Genomic DNA, 27,988 nt, shown 5'->3' on the forward strand with positions numbered 1-27,988 from the left:
AAGATTTGTAGGCGGCTTCTGGGAGCATTCTCCACTCTGCAAATTGTTCTCAAAAGTGTTAAAAAATATAGTCTGCTTTTTCCCCCCCCTCTGGAATAGTTTGTGTTTTATCCTGCCAGGAAGCCAGGGGCTCAGCCAGTGGACTGCGTAAAGTGGTGGGAAAAAAATTGAGACCAATTATACTGTCCAATAGTGTGGACTCTCCAGTCACAATTCATTTTTCACCAAGTGCTGGAAGTGGAGGGTGGGAGAATAATTCTGCGGAGATACGTCACCATGCCTTAGGACCCTTCCAGTTTCCTTTTTAAGAGGAATTCCTCACTTGGGGTGTTGGCTGGGCTCTGTGAGACCCATAAAATCATATGTCAATCTTGTAAAATTGTCTGGAGCCCAGTGCTATCATCAGATTCTCAAGAGTCCATGACACACCCGGCCCTCAAACAACAGGATCCCTGTTCTGTAAGGGACACTCTTTCCTTAGCTTACCCACTCCTGTTTGGTCTCTAAGTTCAAGTTCAATAGGAGGTTGCAGAGGAGTTCAGAAGGAAAATCCTTTCGCAGGCACGTACCAGAATTGTCATCTGAGGCTTTAAAATAAAGCAAGATATCAACGAGAATATTTGGTGTTATCCACACTCAGACACCAATATGTGCTTTTAATCAAAAGGGGAAAGTTTTTGTGTTAATACTTCCCAACTTTAGGCCACAGATATATTTCTAGAACGGGGGTACATGCGTTGAATTCCACATACACACTGGGAAGATCCACTCTTTTCATTGTTGTTAAAATTCACTAACCAATAAGTATTTATGAAGAGCTCATTGTACAGCATTGGGCTAGGACTCAATGGAAACTTGACCCCCAAAGATCCCTGTCCCCAGTTAAGCAACTTCATGTTCAAGCATACATCTGGTGACCGTCTTTCCACTTATGAAGTGGAATCAAAATTGAGAGTTACTAATATTACTTTCCCAAGCCCTCACATCTTCCGGTGTGAGTCATCCACTGGAACCCACCTTTTTTTCAGATACTTTCCACTACACATAGAAATAGGCTCAAAACAACTCTTCATTAATGCTGCTGTGATTCTACTGAACATCACCATTTAAAAAGCACCTTTGGGGAGACTACAAAGCCATTTATTTATTAATTTATGGGACTCAGATATTTACTCAGACATTGCAGCCTTTATGGCTACAATTTTCTCATGAGTGGCTCTATCCACTAGTTCATTCAACTCGTCTCTACCAAATACCTGTTAGGTGCAAGGCACTGAAAATCAGTAGTACTTCCTCTATGGCCACATGTGTATCTGCCACATACCCCATCATCTCTGTACAGCCTGGACTGTCAGTAAACTTGCAAAACACCAGTTTTCATGTCCTCCAACAGCTTCTAGGATTCTTTTAAGCTTTATAATGATTATAATATCACATGATAATATTTGGAGGAAACTGTCCAGGTTCTGGAATCTGTTTGCCAAGAAACAGGAAAAAATAACAGAGAAATCAGAAAGGAGTTTGGCCACAGGTGAATCCCTAAGCATAAAGGTAGACTCTTCCATGAAAGTCTCTTTACTGTGACAAAACATGATACGATATGGTTAAGAGATACAGCAAGGGAGGGAGATGTATCTTTTGTGGCTGTGTAAAGAGCTGCTGCTGCTGCTAAGTCACTTCAGTCATGTTCAACTCTGTGAGACCCCCACAGATGGCAGCCCACCAGGCTCCCGTCCCTGGGATTCTCCAGGCAAGAACACTGGAGTGGGTTGCCATTTCCTCCACCAATGCATGAAAGTGAAAAGTCAAAATGAAGTCGCTCAGTCATGTCAGACTCTTAGCGACCCCATGGACTGCAGCCTTCCAGGCTCCTCCGTCCATGGGATTTTCCAGGCAAGAGTACTGGAGTGGGGTGCCATCGCCTTCTATGTGCATAAGGAGAAAAGACATCAAATAATTCATTATATGAGCTTAGATGACTCTGATCAGAAGGTAAGCTCATGGATGCCGATCAACATGAAAACCAAATCAGAACTCATGATTGCAAATAATCCTTTCATATAAAAGAGTTTAGTAGTTCTTTGAATAAAGCTTCTAGAGACGTGTTTTTCTGAAAAATAAACATAGTTCAGGAAAAAACATAGGATGAGGAATGATCTTAGAAATGATCTAGGTTAAAGTCTTATTAAATCACTACACTTCCCTGGGCTTCTACTTTTTCATTTTCAAATTGAGGGGACTGGATATATGACGGCTAAGGGCTCTATATATTCTGAACACCAATCATTCTAATAATTGCCACAAAATTAAAAACATTTGCTAACACCAAAAAACTCGTTGTCAATAAAGAAAGTTTCAAAGACTTCACTTGTCAACAATAAAAGGTTCAATGAGTAAGAAGAAGCTGGCCACACAGCTTCTTCCAGTAAGCAAGAATAACATCGTCTTTTTTGTCCTATTACCATAGCAACAGAATAAACTGGTCCAACCCACCAATATGATGGGCTAAAGACTGGAACAAACACCATGTGGTAAATAAAGATGTGTGAATACATTTACCTAGCTAGCGCAGGCTCCCTCCACCACAGCTATGTTCATCATAGAAAACTCTGCCGCAATTAAAAATAACTAAGAGAGCATTGCTTATATGGGTAAACAAATGTTATCAGGTGAGAACCCAGTAATCTGTGTTCAACAGAGCTTCACATTTTTACAATGGTTTAAAGACTGTATCTCAAAATTGTTTTTAAACAGATGAGGCCCATAGAGAGGAACTGACTTGCCCAACATTACATCATTAGTTACAGACAGAGCCAGCACCATGATCCAGTTCTTAATTCTTAGCATAGAAGCTTCATCTCACAACAGTGGGTTTTGCAGTGTCTGTGGAGGAGGAGGACCAGGCCCTAATGTCAGATGGATCCACCATGCATGCATGAAGATTAAAGTTCCAGGGAGTGTGAACGATGAACAGACATGGGGAGTACAGCGGAGGCCAGAACCCTGACCCCCCGGCCCTAGACAATGAGAGCACCAGCTGCCCGGGGAGCCTCCCCAACTGTGTCACTGGGGAGACAAGGAGGCCACACAAAGAAAACTACTGAAATTCAGCACCCAAAGATGTGGGCCTGAAAAAATCCAAGAAAGCTTTTGACTTCTGTCATCACTAGCACAGTTACTAGGTCACTCAAACATCTTTTGCAAACTTCCGCTTTTAAAGGAAAATATAGTGAGGTTAACATTTGGTGAGTGTCTACTATGTACCAGGCTATGCAGTTGGTACTCTCACTTTGATTGTTTTGTGTGATCCTCACAACAATTCTGTTAAGTCTTTTCCTCATGAGAAAACAGGAGAAGATAGGTGTCATACAAATCTAAGTATAGAATCTTCATTCAAACTAAGCTGCTGAAACCAAAGCCATTCCCTCAGCCATGCTGCCAGACACTTCTTCTGGCCTTTGAGCCATGCAGTGGCTTGAGTCAGGCCAATCTGCCAACTTCCTCCGAAGGGGACACACCTTTAGTACTCAGTCTCTAACGCGGCACAGCGGCCTTTATCTAGATTCTATCCAGATGCACTGATTTCATCGTTCATTTTATGAGACAAGCAATAAACAAGTGGCTTGGAAGTTTAAGCTGGCCACACAGCTTCTTCCAGTAAAATGAAAAAAAAAAATTTTAACATTTCCCCGCAAGATCCCAACCTCTGTAACTGAATCCTGGGAGCCCACCTAAAGCCCATAGCATGTTAACAAATACATTCAGAGATGAGAGGTGTTCCCATGGCAGGGGATGTAGGAAGGACTGTACTTACACTTATATCGAGACTACAAAGGCTAACCGCATCTTCATCCTGGGTGCTCTGCTTCCGTTTCCTCTGTGAAACAAATAATAAAACAAAGTTCAAATGTAAACAAGGATTATGACTTTGATTAAGGAAAGAAAAAAATGCAATCAAATAGCACATGTAATCCTTATCATTTCTACCATGTTATGCAAAACCTTAGACCGAGTTCTAAGAAAGCCTAAGAAATTACAGGAAACGATTAAGCTCTGGGATAACTTGTTTCCATTATTGTTCTTAGTCAAGCTGCTACAGTTTGTTTCTCTTTATAGTTTCTTTTCTTCTAAATGTCTCTGTATAACAAGACTTAGAAATTTAGACACAGAGTTCAGATTTTTATTAACATGGAAGAAGACATGAGACTGGAAATAATCTAATTCACTTAAAGATATTCCATTTTTAGCGCTGCTTTGTACTTGTGTAAGTTAAATTTGTTCTAAACTTCATCCAGGGTGCTGATGTCATCACAGAACCAGAAAGTTGGAAAGAACCTTAGACATCTCCAACCTTCCCATTTTAGAGCCATAAACACTAAGACTCAGAAGAGTCACTATTGGAACTGAAGAAAACTATATTTGAAATGAACTTATGACCATGGAAGTCTATGGGGTTGGAAAAATGTATTATCCTCTGTATAAAAAGAAAAGAAATTCCATTCACAAACACAATCAAGCTCTTCAGAGACACATTTACTTCTCTTCTGCATCTCTAGCCTAACCAATCAAGTAAGTATTTCTCGAGTCTCTAATGTGTGACTTGCTAAGTCCCCTACTTGGCAGAAAGCTGCCGACTGACCGGAATCCCTGGTATGAGGTTACAGTGGAGTGGTATGAGAGACAGTTGGAGCCTTCAGCCCTCAGAGAAGTTTATCACCTCCTGCCCTTTCTCCTCTATTAGATGATGAGTGTGAACACAGGCAGATGCTGGAAAGCACCCAGTCCTTATCTGTCCTTGGCTATCTCACTATAACTCTTCTATTATTTCTTTAGCTCAACAAAGATTTGTTGAGCACCTATTATGCACGACTTAGTAACTCAGACAGTAAAGCGTCTGCCTGCAATGCAGGAAATCAGGGTTCAATTCCTGGGTCAGGAAGATCCCCTGGAGAAGGAAATGGCAATTCACTCCAGCACTCTTGCCTGGAAAATCCCATGGACGGAGGAGCCTGATAGGCTGAAGTCCATGGGGTCGCAAAGAGTGGGACACAACTGAGCGACTTCACTTTCACTTTCACTTTATTATGCACCAGGTCCTGTGTTTGCTCCCAGGAATGCCGAGATTGGCAACTTCTCTAGTTAAGGAGCTCACATTAACTCACGTAATTATCATATTCCTGTAAGAGACACAGACTCTGGTGTGATTATAAGGCAGTAAGATCCAATTATCCTAGGGAAAGTCACTTCACTTGCCTGAGTCACCCTTTCTCAACTCTAAGATGGAGGTGGTAACATAAGCTTTTATTCTCCAGCAGGGAGAAGTAAATACAGTGATGTGTGTTAGCACACAGCAGAGTGCCTGGTGCACAGTAAGTGCTCAGCCTGTGGGCTAGAGGGCTCTGGAGCACAGTGAGGCAGTAATCAGCTTGGCCTTGGTGGGAGCTGGGGGTGTTTTCTCAGAGGAGGAGGCATTTGAACAGGTCTGATGAATGAATTAAGAGTTTGCCTGACACAGATGGGGAGGAGACTGGGGCCTCTTTTCCGTCACCAGCTACCTAGATGTTTCAAATCCTAAAGGTTAACATGGTTCCATACAGAGTATGGAGTGCTAGATCCCATACATCATTCCACTTGAGCAGTGGAAGAATTTAGAGATCCAATGCTAGGAGCCAGGATCCTCAATCAGCCATTCTGAGATAATATCCAAGAATCTTCCCTAACAAGTTCACCATGTGATTGGTGATTGTTAGGGAGCCAAATACTCCACTCATGGGCTTTGGGGGAGTCCCAAGAGGATGCTGAAAGCTGCTTGTCATTTGCGGGGGGGGTGCTGCTTCATGTTTGTGTAGGGACATGACCCATACTGATTCATCATTCAGTTACAATTAAAAGCGGCACTGTGGTGTCATTGAGTATTTATATGGTGTATTTATATGGTGACTTTTGGAGGTGAGTATGGCAAGGTATTACCATTCTACAGGTAAATAAATTGAAGTTAGGAGAGATAAACAAATGGCTCCCAAGTTACATGGCTATGGTATAATACCCTGAATCCAAGATTCTAATTCCTAGGGCAAAACCCTTCACACACACACGCACACACCCCATTTAAAGCACACTTGGCAAACAGGTTATGACTCATTTGCCATTCGGAATGCCTGGCAGTGTCTCCCTTGAGTGCTGTATTGAGAAGGATTTCACAGCACAGCAAGTGAGGGAAGGCTGCAATCAATCAGTAACGTGTGCTGGGGTAAAAGAGTAGGGAAATCTGCGCTGGTGCCCTGCCACCCAGGACAACCTATGCCATTTCCTGAGCCTGGCTTCTCTTGCCTTGGGAGGCTACAGAATTAGACCTTCAATCTTGGGAAATCCCATGAGAGGGCGGAGGCTCTGGGGTGTTATCTGTAAAGTGGTCACTAACCACCAGGTCAGGCTGTCCTGAGGATTACAGAAGATATGTATACAGGACCTGGAATGACGGCTGGCACATGGTAACGGCACAATAAATGCTGGCTCCCAGGTTTACCCAAACTGTAAGCTACAGAGATGTGTGCCGCTACCTGGTGTTGTTAGATTACAGAGTTTTATGATGCTGCAGGTCCATTTTGAGGGCTCAATGATTTTGTCAACATGACACATTTACAGTGGCCTGTTACCCCCAAAATCCCACCCTAGTGAAGGACAGAGGACACTAACAGAGGCTCTTTCTCTCATGGGCATGCAGCCCTCTCCAGACCAACTCAATATACCACTGAGGGTTGGAACACAGCCTCCTAAGCATCACTAACCCCAGATGCTTCTATGTACCAAGAGCCAAATGCAGAAGACAAAAGTCCTCTAGTGGCCTTTAAAGTAAGCCACAGCCGGTTAACCTGGGATAGAAAGATCTCCTTAAGAAACCCACCCATTTTACAAAGTAAAATCTGCATGGATTATCAAAGTGGGTGTTCTTTTCAATTTCCACTGCACAGGGTGTTAACTGACCACAGTCAGCAACACAGAAGGAGTCTGCAGTTTAAACTTTGGGCCCAGTGCAAACACGTCACAGGGTCACTAGGTCATGTGCTCATTCGCTATGTTCACCGAGCACTTCCGATGTGCGAGGCCCTGCTCTGGGTGCTAGGATCTAGCAGCGAACGAGCCAGGCATGCTCCCTTCCCACTAACTGGGAATAAAAAGAAAACAACATATTTTAGATTGTGATCTCTGCCGTGAATGACTCAGACAAGCTGCAGAGACAGAGACCAGCAGGAGAGACTCACTTCAGAGAGATACTTTAATTTTCTGTTTTCGGGTTGACTTTCTCATGAGACGCAAGCACACAGAGGCAGGATTTGGTCTGTCATGATCACATTCTTAGAACAGGCTACAGTACCTGGTACCTAGCCAACTCCCCCAGAAGAGTGTTTCTTCATTTCTTATTGTTGTTGATACTTCTGACTTTGCTGCCTTTGAGAAGCTTGTCTTCTTCACTATTATCCAACTTCGGGGAAGGAGGGCACGGTGGAGGGGAACAAACGGGTACCCATTCCACCAGCCCAGCACCACCCTTCCGTGCGTGTCAGAAGTCATGGAGACATGACCCGGGGCAGCTCCGAGGGAGGAAGAACTCTGTGTCTCAAACACCTGCATTTACATACTTGGTCTCATGGGTTCTCAGCCTGTTTGAAGAGCCAGAGACCCACCCTGTTATTCTCGTCCCAGTCACTGAGGCGAATGCACAGTCCACTTCCCTTTCAACTATGAAAAACAGTGCACCGTGGGTGAGCCCAGGGACTGTGCTGGAGTCTGGGCTCTCTGATTTGAGTGCATAACTTAAAACCCCAGCGTCCTGTGCTGAGCAGCAGGTCAATGAATAATCTCTGAATGAGTGACTAAAAAAAGAATAAATAAAGGAGGCCCGTGTTCTTGGGGCGACACCCTTCCCTTCCGCTAACCACCTGGCTGCCAAAATTAAATCAAAACCTCAAAAGCAACGATCACTGAAGGCTAAAATTCTTCAACCTCAAATTTCCTTGGGGACTCAAAACATGCAAGTTCATGCTATAATTTTTGCTTTTCAAATAAGAGACTCTTTTTCTTAACCAGCAGGGGCATTTATTTTCCTTAGATTATACAGATAAGTTAAAAAAATGACAACTTTTAACAATTACAATTTTAACAATAAGTTAAAAAAAAAATTCAGACGTTGGTCCAAGTGGAACACTGGTGATTTTCACTCCTAATGTGAGAAGAAGTGTCAGGTCTGTTCAAGGGTGAGGCACATCCATGACTAGGCAGCAAGCATGCACTTCCCTGAGTAACACCATGCACACCCAGGCTCTGTGCTTCAGGAGCAACGAGTCCAGGATTGATAACAGCCCAACTGAAATGAAACAGCTGGCTGAATCCAACCATAAGCGACCTGATTTGGCATCTGAACCCTTTTTCTGAACACCTATCTGAGTCAGGGAGGAAAAGCAGTTACAGAAGGGAATGTACGGGAACAAAGGGCTAGCGTATACCGTCTGATTCCTTAACCCTGCAGGCTACATATTTCATGGAGATGCTTTCTAGAGGTGCTCAGGTGCTGGAAAAACCTCATGCTTCTTGGCTCAAAAACCGACCAGGAGGCTCTCTGTTAATCTGCAACAGGGCAAAGTCTTCTGTACATGTGGATCTGAGTTCTAATGGAGATACAGGTCTCTCTGGACAGATGGGGAGGACTCTGAGACTCATTCCTGGTGACACCATCCACTTTCACAGCACATCACTGTTCTCCAGGCCTCTCTGTGACCACCTCCTCTTAGGCTTGGCTACCTTCTGACAGCACAAGGCAGACACATAAATCTCATCAGTAAATGGTCTGGGAACAAGTGTTTTTCTGTGGTTCCGGGTAAGGCTCTCTGCCAAGAGCAGTGACCCTACCTGTCCTCAGCTGATGGATTTGCAGAAGAGCTGGTCCCAGGTCTAAGCCTGTCTGATTCTTATTAGGCTCAGCTTACAGTCTCTCTAGACCCAAATCTTGGGATCCTTTGAGGTTTTGAGTCTTGGAAGCAGAGGAGAATCACTCTCAGATATACAGTGGGGGTGGAGAGAAGTAGGTGCAGGAACTGGGTGTCTGCTATGAGCCACTCACTGTGCTCACCATTTAAAGAACTGTTCCTTTCCAGCTTCTCCTCAGCCTGGCCTCAGTGAGCATGCTGGTGTTCATTTTACAGAGAATACTGAAGCGTGGGAAGGCTTCAGGGATTTGTTCAAGGTCACAAAACTAGCAAATGCTGGAGAGGGGAGTTTTCTCTATACCAGCTGCTGCTGCTGCTGCTGCTGCTGCTAAGTCACTTCAGTTGTGTCTGACTCTGTGCGACCCCATAGACGGCAGCCCACCAGGCTCCCCCATCCCTGGGATTCTCCAGGCAAGAACACTGGAGTGGGTTGCCATTTCCTTCTCCAATGCATGAAAGTGAAAAGTGAAAGTGAAGTCGCTCAGTCGTGTCCGACTCTTCGAGACCCCATGAACTGCAGCCTACCAGGCTCCTCCGTCCATGGGATTTTCCAGGCACGAGTACTGGAGTTGGGTGCCACTGCTGGTTCCCAAACCACTGATCCTTTCGCCATCCAGTGCTACTTCTCTTTTTATATTGTTTAAAAACAAAGTGTGATTTATTTAAATTAATATAAAAAATGTGAAGGGAAGTGTGAAAGTCTTAGTCGCTCAGTCATGTCCAACTCTGCGACCCCAGGACCATAGCCTGGCAGGCTCCTCTGTCCATGGGATTTCTCAGGCAAGAATACTGGAGTGGGTTGCCATTCCCTTCTCCACGGGATCTTTCCAATCCAGGGATTGAATCCGGGTCTCCTGCATTGCAGGCAGATTGTTTACCACCTGAGCCATCAGAGAAGCACATAAAGTAAATTTACATTTAAAAAATATGTGCCTTAGAACAATATAAAAAGGCTCATAAGACATTTACCTACATACCTCAAGGAAACAAAGAGAATAAATGAGACAGATTGAGTTCAGGATCCATCACTTCTCCTTGCTCTGATCTTACCACAGCAACTGATGTGTATCACAGATACTGATGCTCTCTATCACTTCAGTCACACGACAAATATTTATAGAGGATGAACTATGGGCCAGGCAGGTTCCAGGTGTGTGAGATATGGAAGTGTCTATGATATATTTCCATAAACGTTGATTTCTTCATCATGGGCTTATTTGAAGGATTAAAGCAGATAAAATATTTACAACAGGGCCAGCCATATGGCGAGAGATTAAAAAATGGTAATTATTATTGCTTCTGTGGTTACTATCATAATCACTATTACTACTATTGTCACTGCTGATTTGTTGTTACTGGATGTTGAGAGGCAGGCAAAGAAGATGTGGGTATTAGAGATGGTGGAGGAGGCAATCCTACCTGGGATGCAGCCTGACCCTCCTCTAAGTACCCACATCACATAGGACTATAAACGGATGCTCTCTGGATACCTTCAGTCACGTTTGCAGTGTGTGGTTCCCACTTCTGTCACAGAGGCAGGGCAAGTGCAAGGCCTGACTTAATTTTAAATGACCGAGATTTAATTGATTAGTGTTGGAACAGTCCTGTGATTTAATCACAGGGCTTTTCTATTTAATAACCAAGTGACCAGAGCAGCAGAAATGCACTGGTGGAGGCAGTACAGCTCCTGACTTGACAGCGAATGTGCCCTGATTAGTCATTTGTAATTATTAAATTCAAACCAGATCTCAAACCTTCCTGATTTATCTCTTTGCTGGCAAACAGCTTTGGTGGTTTCAGAGGCTTTGATGAGGCCTTTCATCTGCGCCTTCTTTAGGGAGAGATTAGAAAAGGATTTTATGTTCTTGTACTTGTCCTTAGCTGGAACTTGACTCACTAAACTTTAGTTTGAGCAGGAGAGGATCCACGTCTCATTTCTCCTCTGTCTCAGCTCCAGGGCTGAGCAAAAAAACTGAGAGGGAATCCCTGCTCAATTTTTAATACCTTATTTTAAAAAACAGCCTCCCTTCTCCAGCATCCAGGAACCATGATCTTTTTTTCCCTAGACTCTTTAATGTGCTCACGGGGTAGAAAACCTGGAAATCATGGTGCTCCCTGAGCCGCTGGTAAATAAATCTTAACTAAGTGGTGGTTCAGTGGTAAAGAATCTACCTGCAACGCAGGAGCTGGAGGAGATGTGGGTTCAATCCCTGGGTCAGGAAGATCCCTTAGAGAAGGAAATGGCAATCCACTCCAGTTTTCTTTCCCAGTGAATCCCATGGACAGAGGAGCCTGGCAGGCTGCAGTCCGTAGCACAGCAAAGAGTAGGATACAACTGAGCACAACATAATATACGATTTTGTGCTCAGATGCCATTAACTGTGGGCTCTGAAGTTAGACTTGGTAGGTTCATGTCCTCGTCATGCCGCATGGTATAGAACCTTAAGCACATAATTTCTCCTCTCTCAACCTCAGTTTCCTTGTTTATAAAATAACTAAGGATATCATGAGCGTCAAATAGATCAGTGTGAGTAAAGGGCTCACCACAATGCCTGTCACACAGCAACTTCTCAGCATTGGTTATCACTAGTAGCAGCAGCAGTAACAGCAGGAATGGCACCAGGATTGGGGGGGGAATGGGAAACACGGATAAAATTCCACTCATGTACAAGAGTGTACCCACTGACTTGATTTTGGCAAATCAGGAAAACCCCCAAAGATTGATTTTGGCCTCAGAACACCTGGCCTTTAGCTTGCTGGGAAGCAGAGATAAGGTCACATTGACCAAGGAAAGGTCTTCCTCTCCCAAGGGAAGGAAAAGATGTTCAACCAGGCAGATGAGAGGTCAGGGGTCACCACCAGGTGTCACAACCTGCCAGGGTCACCACCAGCCCTGACAATTGAGAGCAGCCAGTTTCACGATCATCCCATGAACATTTACAGACCACTTTTCTCTCCAAACATTCAAGGCCAAAGGAGCAGGAGAGAAGACAGAAAACTTGTCTGTCCAGGGCAGAGCACTGGCAAATATATTTTCCAGATAGACTGCTCCAGACAAACTCCATTATGCGCACCCATCTGAGGTGGGAAAGGAGGCTCATGTTCATAAAGGTTGCCAATGATGGAATCTGACAAGAAGCACAAAACCTAATTAAACAGAGCACTTTCCCCCTAAGCCTTCTAACAATTACTGTAATTGTTTTCTATTGTTTCCTTCTGCTCTCAGGGGCACTGAAGTGGCTTAGCCACAATCTGTGGTTCATTATACACTGTTATCACTGGTGCCTCCCTATTCCTCCGTTATTTGTTAATTCACTTACTTTTACCAGCATAAAGAACTCTTATGTATTAAAATTATTCCCGCACAGAACTGTCTGAAGCCCTTATCAATAAAAATAGAAACCCATACAGTTTAGGGAATGTCCCAATAAATTGCTTAATTTCTAGAGAATTACTCCACATAACCAAGGAACTCAGATGGTCCAACTGTACAATTCAGACTCAAATGTGCTTATTGCTCATGATAATATTGGGAATCTGATTTCACAAGAAGAGTTCTCACTTCTTCACTTGGGACTCCTGCCTTTTCTTATCAGGACAGACCTCAGTGCTGGTAATGCCTTTGTAGCCACAGCACCCCATGCATTCCTGAGTGGTGTCCCCAAATACTAGCAGGCAGGCGTTTATCTATAGGAAGAGCAATTTCCCTTCGACTACTGGTTTCTGCATCCACTACTCCTGGGGACAACTTGGCACACACAGCAGAGATGGAACATGCCAGAGAAATGGGTTGCAGCTGCTCAGCCACTGTGTATATCCTGACAACTCATCATAGCATTCCTTTAAATAAAGAAAAATTTCCCTAGTAGAACTATTTGGTGTTATCTGGTGTTATCTGGTGTTATACCAGATTAGAACTCACAATCTGTATTGCTTTATGGCATGTTCTGGATGCTTCAAGTAGTCCCTTCCTCCCCTCCCTCTTTCCACTTGCTGGGTTTAAAACAAAGATCTGTTAAGAATTCACTGCATGCTGGGTGCTTTCCATATATTATATCTGATCCTCACAGCTTGGACAAAGAAGTTATTATACACGAGGAAAAGTGTTCAGTCACTCAGTCACGTCTGACTCTGCAACCCCATGGACTGTAGCCTGCCAGGCCCCTTTGTCCATGGAATTCTCCAGGCAAGAATACTAGGGTGGGTAGCCATTCCCTTCTCCAGGGGATCTTTCTGACTCAGGGATCGAACCTGGGTCTCCTGCACTACAGGCAGATTTTTCACCATCTGAGCCACCAGGAGAAGGAAACTGAGGCTTAAAGAGTTTAAATGACATGATTAAAACTGCTCTAAGAGTGCTTGGACAAAGCCAGGATTTGATATCATATCCAGCTAGTAGCTGATACTGTTGGCCCATGTCCCCTGGGCAATCACCATTCCCTGGCATGCCTCAGCTTTTTACAGGCCAGAAATGCTTGGCTGTTAATGTCACCAAGAGCAGCCCTCAACCTGCGATGAACTGCAGTTGGCAGGTAAACACTCCAGCTTCCTAAAGCTTGAGGGGACAACTCTGAAATACAGTCTTCTCAGTTTTGACCATACACTGGAAACACTAGAGGAGTTTAAAAAGCTCCCAGGGACTGGCTCTTGCCATCTGCAGATTCTGAACCTCAGGAGTTTCCAGAAGCTCCCCAGATTGAGTCGATAGTGCAGCAAAGTTTCATGTAGTCTCCCATATTGTGCAGTCTCCCAGAAGTCCCCAGCAGGTTTGAGCCCCAGGTGTTCACAGAGCTAACCTATTCATGATCACACCCCGTACCCTGTTTCTCTTCCTCAGTCCCTCACCAGTGTTTCTAGTGATCAAATAAACTACTTGCACTTGTACCCAGGTCTGCTTCTAGGGTACTGAACCTAAGACGTGCTGAACACAACTCTGTGCTTCTAAAACCGAGTAGTGGAATAGGAGGCGGGTTTAAGCCACGGAATAAAAACGGTCCATCAACCTAACTTTGTGGGAAGCCAGGTAAGCCTTTATTTATATACTTTAACAAGAATGGAATGTCATCTTACATGAGTTTTTAAAGATAAAGCTGGGAAAAAATTTAAAGATGAATGACCTTTGCATCGGCTGTCCCCTGTACAAGACACAGAAAGGACTGAGTGGACCTCCAATTTAATAGCCAGAGCCTCAGTCCAGAGGCTTCATTAAGACTAACTGTGGAAGCAAAGGCTCAGGCCTCCCTGGTACTGTCTGATGAGGACCCTCACTTGCACCTGATCCTCTCCTGTTATGGACTGAATGTTTGAATCTCCCAAATTCCCTTGTTGAAGCCCTAACTGATCCTTTCCTGTTACGGACTGAATGTTTGAATCTCCCAAATTCCCTTGTTGAAGCCCTAACTCCCAATGTGATGGTATTTGGAGGTGGGACCTTTGAGAGGTGATTAGGTGGTGAGGACAGAACTCTCATGAATGGGATTAGTGCTTTTATAAGAAGAGACATGAAAGAGAAGATTGTTTTCTTTGTCATTTATGGACACAGAAAGAAGGTGGCTGTCTGCAAATCAGGAAGAAGCTCCTTGCCAGACACCATATAGTTCAGCACCTTGATCTTGGTCCTCCAAACCTCTTGAACTGTGAAAAATAAATGCACAGCCTAAAAAAGGCATTCTTCCATCACTCTAGATATTTTTAAAGTGCAAATTCTGAATCTAGTCATGAAAAACATCTAATAGGCCCACAGAGAAGGAAACTGTACAACCTAACTGGCTTCTATTCTTCAAAAGAGTCAAAATCAAGAAACACCAAACAGGCCTGGGAAACTGTTCCAGATTAAAGAAGACCAAAGAACAAGTGGCAATAAGTGCAATGCATGATCCTGAACTGGACTCTAGACCAGAAAAAAAAAAAAAAAACAGTTATGAAATACATTGTTGTAACAGTTGGCAAGCTTATGAATGGTGGAGGAGTTAATATATTTTGCCATGTTAAACTTTTTTCTTCTGACAACTATACTTGTGTGAAAGTAATTGTAATTGCTCTCATAGTTAAGTATTTAGTATATACATATTTATGTGTATATAAATATATAAAATAAGTACTCTTGTAGGTATTTAGTATATACATATATATGTATATATAAATGTATAAAATAAATTTCAATATATATGTAATATATAAATTTATTTAAATATATAATATATAAATATTACATAATATATAACATAAATCTTTATTTAAATATATGATATATAAATTTATTTAATACATATGTATATACACACATGCACACATTTATATAAAGAAGGTTGAGCACCAAAGAACTGATGGTTTTGAATTGTGCTGTTGGAGAAGACTCTTGAGAATTCCTTCTATTCCTGCAAGGAGATCAAACCAGTCAATCCTAAAGGAAATAAACCCTGAATATTCACTGGAAGAACTGATGCTGAAGCTCCAATACTTTGGCCATGTGACACAGCCAACTTATTGGAAAAGACCCTGATGCTGGGAAAGATTGAAAGGAAAAGAAGGGGCCAGCAGGGGATAAGGTTGTTAGATTGCATCACTGACTCAATGGACATGAATCTGAGCAAACTGCAAGAGATAGTGAAGGACAGAGGAGCCTGGCATACTGCAGTCAGTATGGGGTCACAAAGAGTCGGACATGACCTAGTGACTGAACAACAAATCTAACTATTTACTTATGGAGAGGGGCTTCCCAGGTGGTGCTAGTGGTAAAGAACCTGCTTGCCAGCACAGGAGACTCGGGTCCAATCCTGGATTGGGAAGATCCCCTGGAGGAGGGCATGGCAACCCACTCCAGTATTCTTGCCTGGAGAATCCCATGGACAGAGGAGACTGGTGGGCTACAGTCCATAACCCTCAGAGTTGGACAGGACTGAATCACACTAGGACCACAAACTCAATGAAACTAAGCCATGCCTGTGGGGCAACCCAAGACGGGTGGGTCATGGTGGAGAGATTTGACAGAATGTGGTCCACTGGAGAAGGGAATGGCAAACCACTTCAGTATTCTTGCCTTGAGAACCCCATGAACAGTATGAAAAGGCAAAATGATAGGATACTGAAAGAGGAACTCCCCAGGTCAGTAGGTGCCCAATATGCTACTGGAGATCAGTGGAGAAATAACTCCAGAAAGAATGAAGGGATGGAGCCAAAGCAAAAACAATACCCAGCTGTGGATGTGACTGGTGATAGAAACAAAGTCCGATGCTGTAAAGAGCAATATTGCATAGGAACCTGGAATGTCAGTTCCATGAATCAAGGCAAATTGGAAGTGGTCAAACAAGAGATGGCAAGAGTGAATATTGACATTCTAGGAATCAGCAAACTAAAATGGACTGGAATGGGTGAATTTAACTCAGATGACCATTATATCTACTACTGCTGGCAGGAATCCCTCAGAAGAAATGGAGTAGCCATCATGGTCAACAAAAGAGTCCAAAATGCAGTACTTGGATGCAATCTCAAAAATGACAGAATGATCTCTGTTCGTTTCCAAGGCAAACCATTCAATATCACAGTAATCCAAGTCTATGCCCCAACCAGTAACGCTGAAGAAGCTGAACTTGAACAGTTCTATCAAGACCTACAAGACCTTTTAGAACTAACACCCAAAAAAAAATGTCCTTTTCATTATAGGGGACTGGAATGCAAAAGTAGGAAGTCAAGAAACACCTGGAGTAACAGGCAAATTTGGCCTTGGAATACGGGAAGCAGGGCAAACTCTAACAGAGTTTTGCCAAGAAAATGCACTGGTCATAACAAACACCCTCTTTCAACAACACAAGAGAAGACTCTACACATGGACATCACCAGATGGTCAACACCGAAATCAGATTGATTATATTCTTTGCAGCCAAAGATGGAGAAGCTCTATACAGTCAACAAAAACAATACCAGGAGCTGACTGTGGCTCACATCATGAACTCCTTATTACCAAATTCAGACTTAAATTGAAGAAAATAGGGAAAACCACTAGGCCATTCAGGTATGACCTAAATCAAATCCCTTATGATTATACAGTGGAAGTGAGAAATAGATTTAAGGGCCTAGATCTGATAGATAGAGTGCCTGATGAACTATGGAATGAGGTTCGTGACATTGTACAGGAGACAGGGATCAAGACCATCCTCATGGAAAAGAAATGCAAAAAAGCAAAATGGCTGTCTGGGGAGGCCTTACAAATAGCTGTGAAAAGAAGACAAGAGAAAAGCAAAGGAGAAAAGGAAAGATATAAGCATTTGAATGCAGAGTTCCAAAGAATAGCAAGAAGAGATAAGAAAGCCTTCTTCAGCGATCAATGCAAAGAAATAGAGGAAAACAACAGAATGGGAAAGACTAGAGATCTCTTCAAGAAAATTAGAGATACCAAGGGAACATTTCATGCAAAGATGGGATCGATAAAGGACAGAAATGGTATGGACCTAACAGAAGCAGAAGATATCAAGAAGAGGTAGCAAGAATACACAGAAGAACTGTACAAAAAGATCTTCACGACCCAGATAATCACGATGGTGTGATCACTGACATAGAGCCAGACATCCTGGAATGTGAAGTCAAGTAGGCCTTAGAAAGCATCAGTACGAACAAAGCTAGTGGAGGTGATGGAATTCCAGTTGAGCTATTTCAAATCCTGAAAGATGATGCTGTGAAAGTGCTGCACTCAATATGCCAGCAAATGTGGAAAACTCAGCAGTGGCCACAGGACTGGAAAAGGTCAGTTTTCATTCCAATCCCAAAGAAAGGCAATGCCAAAGAATGCTCAAACTACCACACAATTGCACTCATCTCACAAGCTAGTAAAGTAATGCTCAAAATTCTCCAAGCCAGGCTTCAGCAATATGTGAACCGTGAATTTCCTGATGTTCAAGCTGGCTTTAGAAAAGGCAGAGGAACCAGAGGTCAAATTGCCAACATCCGCTGGATCATGGAAAAAGCAAGAGAGTTCCAGAGAAACATCTATTTCTGCTTTATTGACTATGCCAAAGCCTTTGACTGTGTGGATCACAATAAACTGTGGAAAATTCTGAAAGAGATGGGAATACCAGACCACCTGACCTGCCTCTTGAGAAACCTGTATGCAGGTCAGGAAGCAACAGTTAGAACTGGACATGGAACAACAGACTGGTTCCAAATAGGAAAAGGAGTACGTCAAGGCTGTATATTGTCACCCTGTTTATTTAACTTATATGCAGAGTACATAATGAGAAATGCTGGGCTGGAAGAAGCACAAGCTGGAATCAAGATTGCCAGGAGAAATATCAATAACCTCAGATATGCAGATGACACCACCCTTATGGCAGAAAGTGAAGAGGAACGAAAAAGCTTCTTGATGAAGGTGAAAATGGAGAGTGAAAAAGTTGGCTTAAAGCTCAGAAAAACGAAGATCATGGCATCCTGTCCTATCACTTCATGGGAAATAGATGGGGAAACAGTGGAAACAGTGTCAGACTTTATTTTTGGGGGCTCCAAAATCACTGCAGATGGTGACTGCAGCCATGAAATTAAAAGACGCTTACTCCTTGGAAGGAAAGTTATGACCAACTTAGATAGCATATTCAAAAGCAGAGACATTACTTTGCCAACAAAGGTCCGTCTAGTCAAGGCTATGGTTTTTCCTGTGGTCATGTATGGATGCGAGAGTTGGACTGTGAAGAAGGCTGAGCGCTGAGAGTTGATGCTTTTGAACTGTGGTGTTGGAGAAGACTCTTGAGAGTCCCTTGGACTGCAAGGAGATCCAGCCAGTCCATTCTGAAGGAGATCAGCCCTGGGATTTCTTTGGAAGGAATGATGCTAAAGCTGAAACTCCAGTACTTTGGCCACCTCAAGCGAAGAATTGACTCATTGGAAAAGACTCTGATGCTGGGAGGGATTGGGAGCAGGAGGAGAAGGGGACAACAGAGGATGAGATGGCTGGATGGCATCACCGACTCGATGGACGTGAGCCTGATGAACTCCGGGAGTTGGTGATGGACAGTGAGGCCTGGCTTGCTGCGATTCATGGGGTCGCAGAGTCGGACACGACTGAGCTACTGAACTGAACTGAATCAACTTAGCATGCAAGCATGTATCTCTGGAGAAAGACTGATACAGAGACAAAGAAAGAGAAACAGAGAGAGCAAACTTAAACAATCAGTGAAGTGTATAAAAGGTATTCAGGAGTATCTTTTTCTAGACTTGCAACTTTTCCGTAAGTCTTAAATATTAAGTTGCCAAAAGTAAAATGAAAGAAGTTCACAAATAACCTGCACACTCTCCCCTGTCCTCAAAACAAACAAACAAAACAAGCCCATAAACACTCATTCCTTTTGGAGGCATTTAATATTCACCCAGTGCCCAACTCCAGGAGCCCTCAGGCCCTCAGGGCTCAACTCTGCAGTATCTGCTAACCTTTGGTGCCTGCAAGCCCCTGAGCACCTAAAAAGGAGTGAGTCTGCACAGGTACTTCAGCAGACTTTGGTTGGGCATTAGCTGGAACACAATCCCTTAGGCTTGAGAAGAATATAATTTAAGGATTATTTGATCAAAATATTTAGCTGTCTTCCAAACAAAACTTGAAATTCTCACAAGAAGCTGCCTATTCTTAAAGATGTTTCTCAGTAGGAAAGAAACAGCTAAAAGGAAAATAACTGTGTGACAGATAATTCCCCTCCTCTCAAAATGATGTACTTGGATATGCCAACAATGTTTCTCAATGGAGCTCTGCAGAATGTGGCCTCTGGAAGGACTGGACCCCTTTCCTGGTCTGACTAGAGTCATTAGTCAAAGCAGACCACCAGTTTTCAGACCAGTCTTGACTAACCTGAGAAAACACTCCTGGCAATAGTCTGCAGAGAACCTGTCAGAACAGTAATGTGAAAGCCAGTTACCATTCCTGATGCGGTGTCTGGAAAGATGTCAACTGTGATTAAGAGGGACATTTTCCTTCTGCAGCTGTTTCTGAAAGGGGAGGAGGGCCCCACCACAAGACCAAATTATAGGCGAGAGGTAAAGGGCCCCAAACGCCAGGGACAGGCAGGTATTCAGGGAAGCCCTCCTTCAGCAGCACGATCATGTCCTGTCAAGTCTTGAGTAAAAAGCAGGAGTAGTGCTCAGCCACAGCGGGGGCTACAGGGAGGGGGAAGGACTTTGTGATACATTTTCTAATCCTGATTTTTTGCTTTAAAGCCCATCCCAGTCATTTTTATCCTCAAGTCTGAAACTGAGGTCTGGATTTTGCAGAATCAAAGCACATTTATCCAACATTTAATCCATTTCCCAGGAAATCCATGTTTTACTAAGAGTAGAATTCTTTCATGTCTAGAACTTTGCTGGACATTACTAAGGCCTAGTCCAACACACAGAAAACTCAATAAATGTGTGTTGACTGACATTCGTGAACAAATAAACCCACTAGCTCCCAAACAGTGCATATAAAGCTGTAGAATTTCTTTTCATGAAGACTAAAACACCAAGATGTGTCATCCATAGAGTTCCATTTTTGATTCTGTGACCCACAATATTCCTCTTTTTTATTTTTTGGTAATGGAAATCCAGGAATGAGACTCAGATGAACGACCTTCACTCTGAAGTTTCATTCATTCAATAACTATTTTATGGAGTGCCTATTAGATGCCAGGCACTGTGCAAGCTGCTGGAGATAAACTGGTTAACAGAATAGATACAGCCCTTGCCCTCGGAGGGAATAGAGATCATAAAATAATAAGCAAATAAACAAGCTAGTTTTAAGGTGTACTAAGAGTAATAATCGGTCAATTTTAAAGGAAATCAACCCTGAATATTCACTGCAAGGACTGATGCTGAAGCTCCAATACTTTGGCCCCATGATGCTTAGAGCTAACTCATTGGAAAAGACCCTGATGTTGGGAAAGACTGAAGGCAAAAGAAGGGAGTGGCAGAGGATGAGATGGTTGGCTGGCATCACTGACTCAATGGACATGAGTCTGACCAAACTCTGGGAGATAGTGAAGCCTGGCATGCTGCAGTCCATGGGTTGGATACGACTTAGCGACTGAACAACAACAAGAATTATAAAGAAAGTAAACCTGGGCGATAGGAAAGCCTATCAAAGGGGGTGAGGGGTGAAGCTATTGGAGAGAGAGGTCAGGGAGGTTTCTCAGAGGAGGAACAGCTGAGATGACATTTTAGTGATGGGATGAAGCCAACCAAGCATAGATAGGGATAGATGAGGAGTGAGAGCTCCTTAAAGGGCCCTCGTCATTAAAAGTTCAACTTCTCCCTTTCCACAAGTCTCCCACACAGTACCTGATGACTGTTCTGATTGACCAGTGGCCATGAACATGATTGCTGACATCATTTCCCATTTATAAGGATGAGAACTGTACTGGAATAATTTTCTTTCTCAGTTTATTTGAAGAGAAAGTGAAAGTGAAGTTGCTCAGTCATGTCCAACTCTGTGACCCCAGGACTGTAGCCTGCCAGGCTCCTCCAACCATGGGATTTTCCAGGCAAGGATACTGGAGTGGTTTGCCATTTCCTTCTCCAGGGGATCTTCCCAACCCAGGGATTGAACCCTGGTCTTCTGCACTGCAGGGAGACTCTTTACCGTCTGAGCCAGCAGGGAAGCCCTGGAAGCCAGGAAGGGAAACTCAGGGTGAATAATTTTACTCATCTTTCTGTTACTGTTAGTCATGAAAACAGCCCTGAGTTTCTCAAGACTTGTTAGTGTCCAGAAGATCCCGTGCAAAGTCAGGACTGTTCCAATTCTCATCTCCACCCTCATTCCCTTTGCTCTGAGCTCCAACCTCCCTCCCATAATCCCAATTCCTCTTTCTCTATGTTTCCTCTGCCTTTGAACCTTCTTTCCTCCCCTTTTCTCCCAGCCAATTCTTCCTTACTCTTCAGATGTCAGCCTCATGATGGAGGTATTCTAAGATAGCTCCAAACCAAAAAAAATCTCTCAGTTACGGCCTCTCAGCCTCATTGCGCCTCTTCTTTGTTGTACTCACCTTATTAAAATGTTACCCTTTACTTGTGTAATAACTGGGTTAATGTCTGTCTCCTCCTTCAAGCTAAGGTCAATGAATGCAGAAGCCAGTTCAAGTTCACTTCTAGCACCTTCCATTATGCGAACACATAGAGAATAATGCTTTGCGGTCACCATCTTGAAACTCTTAGTAACTTTTTAAACAGGGACCCTGGATTTTCATTTCTCACTGGACCCTGCAAATTATGCAGTGAGATCTGGAAAGGAAAAAATGTATAGGGACTCTTCTGGGATGAGTACCCATTCTGAGGCCATCATCCTTGAAAACTCAAAGCAAGTTTGACTACCAAGCATTGACTCCTTCAAATATTAAACAAATATTTATTGGGCAACTCTATGTGCTCACATAGTGAAGCCCTGTTGAGCACAGAGCCCTGGCCATGAAGCTGGCCCTCTTTCTGCTTTCCTGTTGGATTTCTTGATCTCATGTCATTTACAGATGCTTCTGACTTCTTGCGAGGTATATCTTACCCTGGACTTCACCACTCTCTCAACAATCTAGGTTTCACACGACAGGACCTCGCTGGCATGGGCCCAACCCCCTAAAGATAAGAAATCCTTTCCCCATTAGAACTTCAGTCCTGCCTTCAATCTGCCTATAAGACTCAGGCCGAAATAGAACCTTCATCTTGCGGAAGTACTTTTCTAATCTCCCTAAGGAAACGGCAACCCACTCCAGTATTCTTGCCTGGGAACAGAGGGGCCTGGCAGGTCACAGTCTGTGGGGTCACAAAGAGTCTTGGACACGAATGAGCAACTAAATAACAACAAAGCACTTTTTAAAATCTCCCTAATTTTAAATTCCTGTTTCTCCTCAGGATATTGTAAAAGGCTTGCTAGAAAGTGGCTCTCTGAGTTTGGCAACACTTGCCTGCTGCATTTTAGTCTGGGCTCATCACTTATGCATAAACAAACACTTTGAGTAACCACAGACCGACACTCACAGCTCCGCTCACTGGAGGTCTCAGACTGGCAAATAACTGACAAATGTCACCCAGTAAATTAAATTTATAAGCAAATTTGGGAACACTAAGTTTGTTAGCAAGCTGTAATACTATACTGAAAGAAGAACGGCAAAAATGGAAAATGATGTTACTCATCAGAACAGAGTATCACTAAAATGTTAGGGAAAATGGAAGAGTTGAACACCAAGAATTTTAATACATTTTTGAACTTTAAAGAAAAAAAAATAAGTGATAAGTTTCTTTGCACCATTTGGACATGTACCTTGGGCTACTGTTTCCCAAAGGATGGGTCTGGTGTCATGGTGGTTTGTAAGATTATTTTAGGTGGTATGCTTACCAGCTGTTGTGATTTGGGCTCCCCCCACAGCAGATCCTGGGTGACGATTTAGGTATAAGCTGTTTACATGCAGGGGTGGTAATCCCCACGAAGAACTGGTGAGGAGTAAGACAGTGAGGTGGTAAAAGGAGGGAGGCCCCAAAAAGATGTAAAGCCACCAGGTTTCAGCTGTGGGCAGCTGGAGCTGGAGAACAACCCACTGGGCCCCCTCCCACCCCCGTGAGGGACCGTATAAGACACAGCTCATAATTTTCCACTAGCAGGTGGGGAGGTAAAAGCATTCAATCTACCCCCTCACTGATGGGGAGGGGCCCCTCAGGATGTTAACCCCCTTGGCTGGAAACCCCTACAAGCTGAAGGACACAGGAAGTCATATGTGGGTCCAGGGGACTCTGGAGGTGATACCTGCAGTTTAGGTGGTACGAGTGGAACACTGGGACAGTGCTCTGACAGGCTTTACTTGGCAGATCACACAATAGGAAAGTTACCATTTTCAAGTCACTGTCCATTCTCGGTCTATCAGATTGCTGTGGTGGTAGTTTAGTCGCTGAGTTGTGCCTGACTCTTACACCCCTGCGGACTCTAGCCTGTCAGGCTCCTCAGTCTATGGGATTCTCCAGGTGAAAATATCAGAGTGGGTTGCCATCTCCTTCTCTAGGGGATCTTCCCTACCCAGGGATGAAACCTGGGTCTCCTGCTTGGCAGGTGGATTCTTTACTGCTGAGCCACCAGGGGAGCATCTGACTGGGGCTGCTGCTGCTGCTGCTGCTAAGTCGCTTCAGTCGTGTCCAACTCTGTGCGACCCCAGAGACGGCAGCCCACCAGGCTCCCCCGTCCCTGGGATTCTCCAGGCAAGAACACTGGAGTGGGTTGCCATTTCCTTCTCCAATGCATGAAAGTGAAAAGTGAAAGTGAAGTTGCTCAGTCGTGTCCGACTCTTCGCGACCCCATGGACTGCAGCCCACCAGGCTTCTCCATCCATGGGATTTTCCAGGCAAGAGTACTGGAGTGGGGTGCCATCGCCTTCTCTGGACTGGGGCTACCTCACCTTTAACACATACTCAATGCTTACCAACCTCAACCTTTACTCTCTCTCCAGGAGAGAGACTCAGGCAACAGAGCTAGCCAGAATTTAGTTACATTGTTTTGTGGGTATCTAGTATTCAAAGTTGAGCCAGCATACTGGTTTTCTGTTTATTATAAACTTTCCATTAAAGATAACTCTAAGGGAAAAATGGTTGTTTTGCAGAAAGCTATTAAGTATTTTACAATGTTAAAGGCTATGGCAGAAGATGATTCATAATTGAGTGAGGTTTAGGAAACACTTTCTTTATGGAAACTCCCTCTCCTAATGGTCACACAAAGTAACTGGTGCACGATGTTGCTGCTCCTGACAAGCACAGAAAAAGTGACACTCTGTTGCCCTCTTCCCCGGAATGAGTGAGAAGAGACTTCTAACCCATCCATCCTCTCAACACCCGCCCATCCCTTCTGGAGATCTGTCTGCCCTCTGTCTGCCCAGTCATGGATTAAAAATGAAATTCATATCTAACACGTCTAACTTTAGCCACAGGAAACGGGAGAGTGTGGAGGACCCAAAGGGTGAGCCAAGCTTTGTTGAAGGATGGGCACATTATCTTTTCTGAACCTTCTTCCTGCCCCTTTTTGGGAGGGGAGGGGTGGAGGCTCAGCTTTGGGGAGTGAGTGGGAAGTGAGGCCTGTTGAATCTGTTTCCTGGTTGGCTTTGTGGGCGGCGTCTCCCCTCTCTGTTGTCACAGTGCTGGCTCTCAAATCTCTGCTGTGTATCAGGGGGACCAAGTGATGCCCACTTTAGGATATACTATAAAAAATATTTTGGTGACGAAAATAACCCAAATGAGGAATTTAAAAACCTTCTCTGTTGAAAATGTCCGGATACCTTGGTCACAGATACAAAATGGTTCTGTGAAGGGAAAAAAAAGCAAGTTTAAGCCTAAATAGTTCTAAAACTTACATCTGTGTACATCCTCTAGCTTTACTACAATGTGAACAATTTACAGAAGTCTGTTCTATAAAAGGTTATGAGAAGTTGCCAGATCACAAGTGTTTTTGTGTGTGTGTATTAGTCACTCAGTCGTGTCCGACTCTTTGTGACCCCATAGACTGTAGCCGGCTAGGCTCCTCTGTCCATGGAATTCTCCAGGCTAGAATACTGGAGTGGGTTGCCATTTCCTTCTCCAGGGGATCTTCCTGACCCAGGGATTGAACCCAGGTCTCTTGCACTGCCGGTCTCCGGCACTGCAGCAGACTCTTTACTGACTGAGCCACCAGGGAAGACTTTCAAGTGTTATTACCTTTCTCTTATCTGATGTGTAAGTAGTAAGATGGAGCAACTAGAGAATAATTACCTAGTTACCTAGTTATTATCTACTTTTTAAGGTCCTCAAACTAGCTATATGACCTTAGGCATCTCACCTTCTCGCTCTGGATCTCAGGTTTATTGTCTGTAAGGCAAGACCACTCACTGGTCCAGGTGTCCTCCAAAGTCTCCTCCTAACAGTGTGTGTTGGTGGATGACAACATGTAGCCAAGGAGACTGCTGGGTGAAGGTGGGAAGATGGGCAATGAGAATAGCAGAGATTGGGGAACACTTTCTAGAAACAAATATGATATTCTACATTGGCCTCAAAATCACAGATGACAATAATTCTAGCTGTATTGTTTCTGAAACACAATGTCTGTGTCCGGATTCCAGCATAACCCAGTGCTCTACACAAAGAAGGCGATCCACCAATGTGTATTAAATTAGTTGACAAAGGCACCTTCCCTGGATATCTTTTAAAGACTCAAGGCTAATGCTTGATTATTTACAACAACTAAGATACGGAAATGACTTAAGTACTAATCAATGGATGAGTGGATCAAGAAGATGTGTGTGTGTGTATACACATATATACATACATATATATGGAACACATATATAACATACATCCACACACATAGGGGAATACTACTCAGCCATGAAAATATGAAATCCTGCCATGTGTGACGATATAGATGGATCTTGAGGGTATTGCTGCTGCTGCTGCTGCTGCTGCTAAGTCGCTTCAGTCCTGTCCAACTCTGTGTGACCCCAGAGATGGCAGCCCACCAGGCTCCCCCGTCCCTGGGATTCTCCAGGCAAGAACAGTGGAGTGGGTTGCCATTTCCTTCTCCAATGCATGAAAGTGAAAAGTGAAAGGGAAGTCACTCAGTCGTGTCGGACTCTTAGCGACCCCATGGACTGCAGCCCACCAGGCTCCTCCGTCCATGGGATTTTCCTGGCAAGAGTACTGGAGTGGGTTGCCATTGCCTTCTCCACTTAAGGGTACTAGGCTAGTGAAATTAAGTCAGACACAGAAAAACAAATACCTCGTGATTTCACTCATATGAAGACTACAAGAAACAAACAACAAAATAAATGACCCAACCAACCAAAACGAAGCATATAGATACAGAAAACACAGTTGTGGTTACTAGAGGAGAAGGGGCAGGGAAAGGCAAATGGATCAAAGGGGTCAACTAAATGGTGATGGATGAAAATTACATTTTTGGTGGTGAGCATACAGAAGTACAAAGTTATGCACATAAACACACAGTGCTGTAAACCAGTTTTTAACCTCAACTTTCTTTAAAAAGGCTAATGACAGAAGGAAGAATGATCAGTGAAAAAGAGTGGAAAATCACGGGGTTAGGAGAAGAAAGAAAGAGAGGGCAAAAAGAGTGGGCAAGGGAGAAAGGAAGGGAAAAGAAACGATACACATATTGACAGACATACATGCAGTCAACTCACATACTGACAGACAGACATACAGTCAACTCTTGTTATTTGAGTTCATCAAGATCCGGTAAATCTCCATGAACAAGGCATCAGTGAACAGCCTAACTTTTAAGAACATAGTCTAGCATAATTCTTGCAGGTGGTGGGCACGTAGAGGCCCACACAGGCCTTCCCAGGTGGTACCAGTAGTCAAGAATCTGCCTGCCAATGTGGGAGACTCAAGAGACGTGCATTTGATCCCTGGGTTGGGAAGATCTCCTGGGGGAGGAAATGGCAACTCGTTCCAGTATTCTTGCCTGGGAAATCCCAAGGACAGAGGAGTCTGGCGGGCTACAGTCCATGGGGTTGCAAAGAGTCAGACACGACTGAGTACGCACACACACAGGGAGGCTCAGGATGTTTATAACAGCAAAGGACTGGACACAACAGAAATATCTGTTAGTGCATAAATGGAGTATACGACATGCACCAACATTTCTGTCAGTCAAAACCCATCCATCAATCGGACTATTTCGTTCACACATCCCTGCCCAGACCACTGCATCGTGCTCGCATATGCAAAACACATCAACTCCAGCACTGGTGGATCCTGCCTCCTACCGGGCTCTGCATTTGTTTCCCGAAAATTTATTTTGATCCAACCAGAATTATAAGCACACAGGACCTCCTTGTTTCTAGACTAGTGGTTCTCAAAATTTTTGGTCTCAGGACCCCTTTACATTTTTTTAAAAAGTATCAAGGGCCCCAAAGAGTATTTTCTTATGTTGGTTTTATTAATATTTGCAGTATTAGAAAATAAAATTGAGAATTAAAATTTTTCTTATTTTAAAAATGAGTGTATTATTACTTCTTAATCTAATTATCACATTTGAC

At 43.7% G+C, this 27,988-nt stretch overlaps 1 protein-coding gene across 3 annotated transcripts in view; it reads right to left on the bottom strand.

Annotated features, from left to right (window-relative positions):
- The window catches only part of ARHGEF3 (Rho guanine nucleotide exchange factor 3), a 313,634-nt gene that overhangs the window by 142,222 nt on the left and 143,424 nt on the right, over window positions 1-27,988 (bottom strand). For all 3 annotated transcript variants that reach the window (XM_027523864.1, XM_027523863.1, XM_027523866.1), the window contains one exon: window positions 3,815-3,877. In XM_027523864.1, the coding sequence (XP_027379665.1) occupies window positions 3,815-3,877 (63 nt within the window). The remainder of the gene's footprint in view (window positions 1-3,814; window positions 3,878-27,988) is intronic.

The sequence above is a fragment of the Bos indicus x Bos taurus genome, chromosome 22 (genome assembly GCF_003369695.1).
Source record: "Bos indicus x Bos taurus breed Angus x Brahman F1 hybrid chromosome 22, Bos_hybrid_MaternalHap_v2.0, whole genome shotgun sequence".
Classification (NCBI taxonomy): domain Eukaryota; kingdom Metazoa; phylum Chordata; class Mammalia; order Artiodactyla; family Bovidae; genus Bos; species Bos indicus x Bos taurus.